The 8677-nt window shown below is 38.0% G+C and overlaps 2 protein-coding genes across 3 annotated transcripts; one reads left to right on the top strand and one right to left on the bottom strand.

Annotated features, from left to right (window-relative positions):
• Positions 1-384: 384 nt before the first annotated feature.
• LOC103448700 (uncharacterized) lies at positions 385-2443 on the top strand. Its single transcript, XM_008387969.4, has 3 exons — positions 385-589; positions 735-1184; positions 1845-2443. The coding sequence occupies exons 1-3, from the start codon at positions 451-453 to the stop codon at positions 2207-2209; spliced, it is 954 nt and encodes a 317-aa protein (XP_008386191.1). The 5' UTR covers positions 385-450; the 3' UTR covers positions 2210-2443.
• A 1399-nt stretch (positions 2444-3842) lies between these two features.
• Positions 3843-8558, bottom strand: LOC103448699 (uncharacterized GPI-anchored protein At1g61900). 2 transcript variants are annotated; one of them, XM_070808024.1, is made up of 8 exons: positions 8275-8558; positions 7546-7686; positions 6376-7239; positions 5280-5525; positions 5161-5178; positions 4678-4818; positions 4507-4554; positions 3843-4112 (listed from the first exon to the last, which is right to left on the bottom strand). In XM_070808024.1, the coding sequence occupies exons 2-8, from the start codon at positions 7577-7579 to the stop codon at positions 3997-3999; spliced, it is 1467 nt and encodes a 488-aa protein (XP_070664125.1). In that variant the 5' UTR covers positions 7580-7686; positions 8275-8558; the 3' UTR covers positions 3843-3996. The 2 variants fall into 2 exon arrangements, with proteins under 2 accessions (XP_070664125.1, XP_008386190.2); XM_008387968.4 differs by having other exon boundaries at positions 3843-4070.
• Between the last annotated feature and the right edge of the window lie 119 nt (positions 8559-8677).

Raw genomic sequence — 8677 nt, 5'->3', positions numbered from 1 at the left:
CAGTCACCTTTCAGGCTATTTTCCGGTTATCTCCGGCAACCATTGGGCTTCCAAATAGGTATAATCTTGTTCTACACTTTCCTATCTTCATTTTGATGTATTATGAATCGAATTTGGTTAAGAAACGATTGAGTTACGAAGCTTTGAAAATTGTTCAAACTTCTAGCCAAGAGCTACAGGACACTTAACGGAGATTTTAACAGAATGACCAAAATAGTAGATGATGGATAATCTCAGGGACTATTTCTATTGATTTTCAATCTCAGAGACCAAAGTGATATTATGCAAATCTCATGGATCATTTTAACTAAAAAACGTGAAATAAATGAGTCCGCCAAGCTCAACCCTATAAATAGAAGGGAACCTGAAACCCCTTATTCCTCCCGCAATCGATAATCAATTAAAATTCCAAAACCTAAAGTCCCAAAATCGAGTGAGAGAGAAAGAGAGATGGCCATGGAGGCTGAAGTACCCGGAATAGGCGACGTTGGGTGTTATGCGGAGAGGCAGTGCCCGCGTTGTTGCAAGAGGAAGAGGAAGCCGCAACCTAGTTTAGTTACTCCAGGAGCGTTGCAAGTTTTACCTCAAGGTGATTGATTGGGCCCCAATGTCTCTCTCTCTCTCTCTCATTTTATTTATTTAAAATTATTGTAATTTTTTTGTTCTTTGAGTCAATATTCTACAAGATTTGAAAAGAATTTCAGCTAACACCGGTTCTGAAACTGTCACAACAGAAGAAGAAAAGGAACGGGCTTTTGCAAGGAGGTTCATTACGTTCTGTTTGTCCAAGGTATCTAAGGAAACTGCACAATATATGGATTCTGTCAATGCATGTGACCCTTCTAAAGTTGCTGCTCAAGTGGAGTCCGTGCTGTTTGAAAACTGGGGTTTCAATGATCAGTCGCTGGAATCGACTAGAAAGTATTCTACTCTATTTTCTTTCCTCCATACTCCTGGGATAAAAGATTTCCGCAGACAGGTTCTTCTCGGCCAGATCTCCCCAGAACAGTTGGTGCACATGTCTAAAGATGAACTGCATCGGAAGTACTCGCTGGACGACCTTTGCGAGAATTGCTGCCAATTTACTAAGGAGCCGCTGGGGACTAAGCTTCTCATGCAGAAGGAGCACCTTCCACTTGGGTTGGAACCTCGTGGTACTTCAGTATCGGAAGTTTTACCCCAAGGTGTCTCTCTCTCTCATTTTATTTATTTATTTATTTGAATGTTAGATACGTTTTCTATTTTCGTATCTACAACAGCTCCGTCTACAGCAACAACAATAATAATGAAAAGTAGTATTTTGTTTTTTAAATTATAAAGTTATCAACGAATTATCTAAATTAATAATTAAATTTGAATATCTTTTATTGTGTGAGCTTGTTCATAATTTACATGCTAAAATATATACCTTTATTAATCACTAAGACTAAGTTCCATGTTGTTTGCAGTTGAATTATAATATGGTATTTCTTTTTTGCAACTTAGTTCATGTTTATAGTAATTTTTTTCTTCTTTGAGTCAATGTTCTACCGTGAATCCTCGGTTACCAGGTGACCAAGAGAAAGAGACACTCATATTTTGAAACACGTTGTAGTCAGTCACGCATAACAAGTTGCTAATAGCAAGGGAGTACTTGCTAGAGCTTTTTATTAGACGGGTTGGAAATTAGAAGGATGATCACAAACGCTAGATTGTCTGCTATTTACTAGAGCTTTTTTATTTGCTATGTCAAAGTTTAATATGCTGTGCAACTTATTTCTCTGTTGTTGAATCCTTCTGAAAATAAAATCAAATTAAGATTTGAAGAATTTCAGCTAACACTGGTTCTGAAACTCTCACGACAGAAGAAGAAAAGGAACGGTCTTTTGCAAGGAGGTTCATTACGTTCTGTTTGTCCAAGGTATCTAAGGAAACTGATGAAAAATATATGGATTCTGTCAATGCATGTGACCCTTCTAAAGTTGCTGCTCAACTGGAGGCCGTGCTGTTTGAAAAATGGGGTTTCAATGATCAGACGCTGCTATCGACCAAAAAATATTCAGCTGTGTTTTCTTGCCTCCATAATTCTGCGATCAAAGACTTCCGTAGGCAAGTTCTTCTGGGAGAGATCTCCCCAAAACAGTTGGTCAGCATGTCTCCAGATGAGGTTTATGAGATGTGCAAGCCGCGTAGTGATGATACTCAGAGATGCATTACTCGTTTCCATTGATTTCAAGCTCTGGCCATTTTGTAGTTGGATCGGTTGACAAGCGAACGAAAAAGAGTCTGTTTTTCTTTCATGGTTGCTGCTCGCACTTTTGTTGCCAAATGTTTTGTGTTAGAGTATTTATGGTCATCTCTAGAATATTTCTCTATTAGTCTATTATGCTCAAGTGTTCTTCCACTCTGTGTAAAAGGATTTTATATATGTGTGAAATTTGGTAAATGGGACTTGTTTTAGTTAGATTGAGATTTTGCCACCGATTTCAAAACTAGTCTCAGTTTTTTGAATTTTACAGAAGGCATCGATTCTTGTCTTGCTCTCCTGATCTTGCGGACTTTCTTGTCTTACAAGTAACATAAAGCTTATAAGTATTTGATCTCCAAATCGTATTGGGGTTCTACTTTTGTTAACGTAGGGTCCTTTTAGACCCATTAAAATAATATATAGTTGTCTTTGGGCCTAGTATATGGGCCTAAATAGAGAGCCTAGTAAAGGATGAGAAAATCAAGACATTGTGCCAACAAGTCAGCCCCAGGAATTCATATGACAGAGCACTATAAGAACGAAAAAGACGATCTCTCACAGTACTGGATAGTCTACCGACAAGAAAAAAGCAGATGCATAAGTTATAGTACTTTTTGACCACTCAAGACAATTGGTAAGCCTGGCAAATTTTTGGCATGAGCTCCAAGGAGAGGACTACCCAGACGTCAACTCCGGGCCACGTGTTGGCCATCGACAGAAACAAAAGTCTTTGAAGGGATGTAAACGTTGTCAGGCATAGCGCTCCGCTTTCAAACCACTCTTGGACGAGTGTTGTGCTCGATGGTGTCAATCTAGGAAACCATGCAATAGACTTGTGTAAATGTCACTCATATGCCATGTGTTGAATGGGCAGTGGGAGAAGTAGCTTATAGGTCGTGACTACATGTTTGGTCAATTTAATGGTGGGGCGGTGATAGAATTAAGAGCCCAAGACTTTTAAAGCTTATTGAAGGGTTATAAAAGGTGCCGAGTACCTTTCATAAGCGATCAAATCCTTATGAGTAAAACTACATTATCTTGTTTAGAGAGCTATTGTAATCCACATGAAATATATATGAGACCACTACAGTGGACGTAGCCCATATTTAAGGGTGAACCACTTAAATTACACTACATTTTTTGCAACGCTGGACTCTTTTTTATTTATTTATTATTTATTTATAATTTAATCTTATTATTATTTCCCTTATCCAAACATGATGTAATGAAACCTCGGTTCCTAAGCTTTAGGTATCGCCACATTGTGGTCGCACTATTAAGGAATTGGTATCTGAATGTAACAAGAACACCAAATTCGGTGAACTTGTTGACCCAAACAACCTCTCGATTAGCATCTGACGCAGAATCGTGTCACATCCATTCTCATCTCATGTTTGTTGATTCATGTTTAACTGTGCAAACAAAAAAGTCTCTGAACTCACCGGTTCTAACCCCGCCAGAGCAGGTTGAGGCGACGGCTGCTTGATGCATGGCACCCGTCCATAAGGATACGACGGTTAGTTTTCCCTTTTCCAAACAATTTACAACTGCAAATGCCCAACAAGCAGTGAGGGATGATGGCCGGAGTCAGCCCGAAAGCACTAAAAATCGGCTGTTTTCGAACCCAATCGGATCAGTGTATCATAATTGCCAGGAACAGAGAGAAAACTGCTATACATGGAAACTACTACTCAAATATACAGCAAAATCCACACATAAAATCTCCAAATGTCCCTAAATTCAAACCACCCCAACCCTCAGCCATCTCCTCAGTACAACAGAGTACCCAAAACCAAAAATGAAAAAACGGGTACCATAAATTCCAGCTCACCACCACGACTGCCTGCATCACCAACACATTGTTTTACGGTGTTAGACATTTCCCCTGCGTGAGAAGACAGTACTAAAGACAGGGCAAAGAAGAAATGCAAATTCCAGAATTGCCAACTGGTAGACGTTAAGCTCTCGTGTGAAATTTGAATGCTAGTATGTTAAACACCTACCGCTGAATACATTTTTCACAACACAAATGGTTTCTTACGAAAATTGAATCGATTTTCCTGTTTTGGCTAACATTTTTTTCAAAGGAATAACACCCCGGTTTTATGATTAGCTCAGTGTGCCAACTTCACTAGACACGGCAGCTTTCAATTTTTTATTTTATCTCGCAATGTCATTATGTTTGTCCTTTTCGCTTTGACTTTGTTTAGCACATTAAAACAAAAGAAACGAAGGAAATTCACATATGCACAGAAATTGGATAATGCAGAGACACATACCAGGATTTTTAAAAGTCTCCGATGTTGGTAGTGCAGGCAATGACATCTCTGCAAACAAAGTAGTAGCCATGAGATCATGGACTTCAATAAAAAAGGAAAACATGCAAATCAAAGTAGTAGATATTATGAGGGAAAAGGGCAACAAAAGTTATTCTTTGATCGATCAGTTACCAGGCGCACAAAAGGACAACGATGAAACTGAGGAAGATGAAGGCCATGGTGCTGCAATGTTGTCACTCAAATCACATGTAAAGCTGAAACCTGTTGAATTGTCAAATATCCCATCTGCAGGCAAATTTCGAAGTAAACAACCTGCATTTGAGCAAAAATGAAAATTATCAATCTTACGAGAATAATGCTTAGGGAATTACTTGATCTCCGCCAAGTACATACGAGGGAACATGAATTCGACATCACACTCTACAACACCTAGGAAATGTACATTGTGGATACCATGGCTTAAAAACCCTGCATATGCTAATTTGACATCAACTTCAGTTACACTATTAGCATTGCAACTAACATTTTTAAAAAGCACCCACAACACTGTGCAAAGAATATTCCCACTGCTAAAGCATAAAATTGGATATCAAACTTTCAGAATGAAAATAATCAATCAATAAAGAAACAGGACAAAGATTGAAAATGTCATACCTTGTTGCATGTATTCAGCTGCAGTGCCCACAGGGATCCAGGGATAAAAAAGTAAAATATCAGATATAATGAAAGAAAAGAGGAAGAAAATTAAACGAATGGTGTGGCAGGACAAGCACCTTGAACGCTAAAGTCTTTCAAGTCAATATCACAAAGCTCATAAACATTTTCCAACACCCCGCCTTTTCTCAACATGGACCCAAACACTGAAGCACAGATTATGGCTTGTCTATTTGTAATTAACATTTGCTTTTGTATTCCCAACATGTAAGTGTTTAATGAGCTACAACAGGAAGGACTTGGGGCAGCAACATTGCGACATGCTTTAACTACTTCTGAAGGCTGCTTAAATTCCAGAGGGCAGACTGCACAAGTGAAAATCATTTTCATGAGAAAAGATGGTATGGTACAGAACAAATCCAAATATACACAGCACATAAAGATGTAACCATCAAGCAACTAAAACCAAAGTAAAACGCAAATCGTTCACTAAAAAGTTAAGCAAGCAAAATCTCAAACTTAAAATCCACAGAGCAAATGTGGTAAACAAACGAAAAGGTTTATCATTTTTCTGCTCACAAAGCCAGTGCAAAAGTGGGCAAACATAATTTGGATGCTTCACTCATTTCATGGCTGAATTTGGTAATTAGTAAATCAATATGCCTCCTAATTCAGCGTCTGTCCTTATGTTACCCAACACAAGGTTCTGAAACCGTTTTGCACTGTTGATGATTAAAGACAACCAACTTCTAGAATTTTATGAGTGAACACTAATTACTGCAGATATACGTATTAATTAAATAGGATAAATAAATATTGGTGAAGAAGAACCAATGATTAAGTTACCCTAAAAGATAGTGAAAATAAAATTAACTTGAACACTTCCTCCTATAAAGAACCAATTAAAAATGGTAATACTAGAGATGCGAATCCTTCATGGGCCAGGAAAGGTTACACATGAGATGAACAGTATGATTCATGAAATGAAACGAAAGTAAAAAAATGCTAATCTTTCAAGTTTACTTTTTCTTATCGACTCAAACAAATTGTTTTTCATATTTCATAAATGGAGGAACCTTCTTACTGCATTCATTGTTTTTTTCTGAACTTCAGGCAAGACAAACAACTTAACAATAGATTAGATGCTCAAACCACAGTTTCTAAAGTCTAAATAAATTAGTCTTATGTATACTTTAAAACTTTGTAGGCAGATACCTTTGTTAACTTTGCAGGCAGATAATATCCGAAATGCAGTATTGGCAGCATCTGACGAGAGTTTCCTTGAAAGATATGAAAAAACCACGTCTTTACAATCACTTAGAGTATCAGTATAATTAAGCCCACCAGCTAAATTTTTGTTCTCATTCATCATCAATTGTTTTCCTGAGATCCCCAGTGCAGCATCCGTGATTGCATGCTGGCAAATTGGTCTGCAGCACTCTTTGAGAGGGTCAACAGTTGTGCAGGCCTCCAGTAATCTACTTGTATTTACTGTTTTCTCAAAGGTATTAATGTCCTTCACTGGACAGGACCCACCCGTAAGATTCGACGAATTTATGGAGCAAAGTGTAGGTACTGAACTGTTTGCACCTCTACTGGCTAAGATACTAATGATATCCTTAAAACAATCATTCGCAACTGAATTTTGCAAAACCAACTTATCAGAGTTGAAGCTATAGAGACCCTGGAAGATGCGGATCAAACTACTAAACTGCGGGCAACATATTACATTTCCTACTATTGCCGCCAAAGGTTGAAAGCAATCAGTAGCTGTCTTATCCATTAAACTTGATATAGTAGAAAAATTCACAGGACACTTCCCGGTTAAAACAGGCTCATATCTTGTCGGAAAATTCGGGTACAATGGTTGCGAAGGTTCATCTGCAGGATTTGGGTAATTAGGAATAACAGCCGGTGATATTTCAATGGGATCAAAGAACTCAGTAGTAGGTGGATTAGCTAGGCCTAGCTCTGCCACGGAAGAAGCATGACTTTGGTCAAATACTGTCTGCACTGCCATGACATCTTGGAAACTGGATAACCAGATAAAGAATAATAATAACTGGCAGCACAAAGAACCTGCAGTGATATATAAGCCTGTCTTCAGAATAAGTAGCAATGACATATTAATGCTTGACCAAAAATTAACTATACAAAGTATACATAGCAAGTTTAGATTTACTTGCAATAAAAATAAGGCTACCAACATAATCAATTTCAGTGATAGCTTACAGATACTTATCTTGTGATCATACAAACCCTACGCTAAGGGACGAGACCTTAATATTTCACCGCACATTAAGCAATATCGTAACCATCTTTTTCTCTGTCCTGCTCCTACCAAAGAATCCCAAAACAAGCTATTTAGAATAAATATAAACTTACCTTTATGGCGAATAACAGCCTTTAAACAATCCATAACTCCCAAAGCCCTCGAGTACCATTGAGATTTACATTAGTAAGTGGTACTTTAGTTCGTGACAGGCCCAAAAATAGCTCACATCAATGCAGCAATACCTATGCCACCTTCAAACATCAACAAAAACCCGGAAGGGAAACTCATTAACTCCTCTTGAGTGCAGATAAAAGGACATAAATATGCTCCAAAAATACGTTCTTTTAGATTAATAATATGCTTACAATATACACAAGTATAATGCATAATCCACCTGCTATAACACACAATCACAACCCTAAATAGATGCAAGCTTGCACTCGCAACTAGGACGAATATCGGTGTCTCTAGTGTGAGCATTCAAGGTGAATTCTTTCACTCTTCAGAACTCAAAGCACGCAAACAATTTACCTAAATTTTCTTTCTTTGGACCAAGAACCCGATGAGAAATAATCAAATGGAAATTTATGAAGCTAGAAAAAACTGAAAATCCAAGCACAACAGAAGATTGAAATAACTCATAAATTGATAAATCTGGAGATACCACTGACAAAGTGTTGCAAATCTTAAAATTCCCAACTTTTTAATCCAAAAATAAACTAAAAACTTCAACTAACATTAATAAAGTTGCATCGTTTTCCCTGTATTTCCCAGACTTTCTCGGCCATCAAACAGCAGATAATTACAGATATTCCAGCAAAACAGAAACAGAAAAGTACCTGAGGACATTGAAGCCATTGAACATAGTTTTGGTGAGAAATTGAAAGGTTTTCCGGGTTCGGGATCGTGAAGCTTAGCAAGCAAGCATGGCTTGCGGGTCGATGGGGTCGGAAAACGGGTCGATTTGGATACCCGGAATCTGAGCTGAGGTGAGCTGAAATGGTGGTGGAGCGGTCAGTCGCGCCGGGGGGGTGTGTGTTCAGTAAAAGTGCTTTTGTGCTTTTGTGCTTTTGGGGAGGTGGATATAGTGGACGACATCGGTCTAACCTTTGCCTCTTTATTTGACTTCTACGGTTTTTCACAGTCCAATTACCAACCCACCTGAATAATACAGAAAATTTAATTTAATTTAATTAATTACTAAATAACAATAGCATCTTTTACAACAAGGAAAATTATGGG

Source organism: Malus domestica, chromosome 11 (genome assembly GCF_042453785.1).
Source record: "Malus domestica chromosome 11, GDT2T_hap1".
NCBI lineage: Eukaryota > Viridiplantae > Streptophyta > Magnoliopsida > Rosales > Rosaceae > Malus > Malus domestica.
The sequence above is the reverse complement of the archived record's forward strand: the minus strand, read 5'-3'. Positions and strand labels throughout refer to the sequence as shown.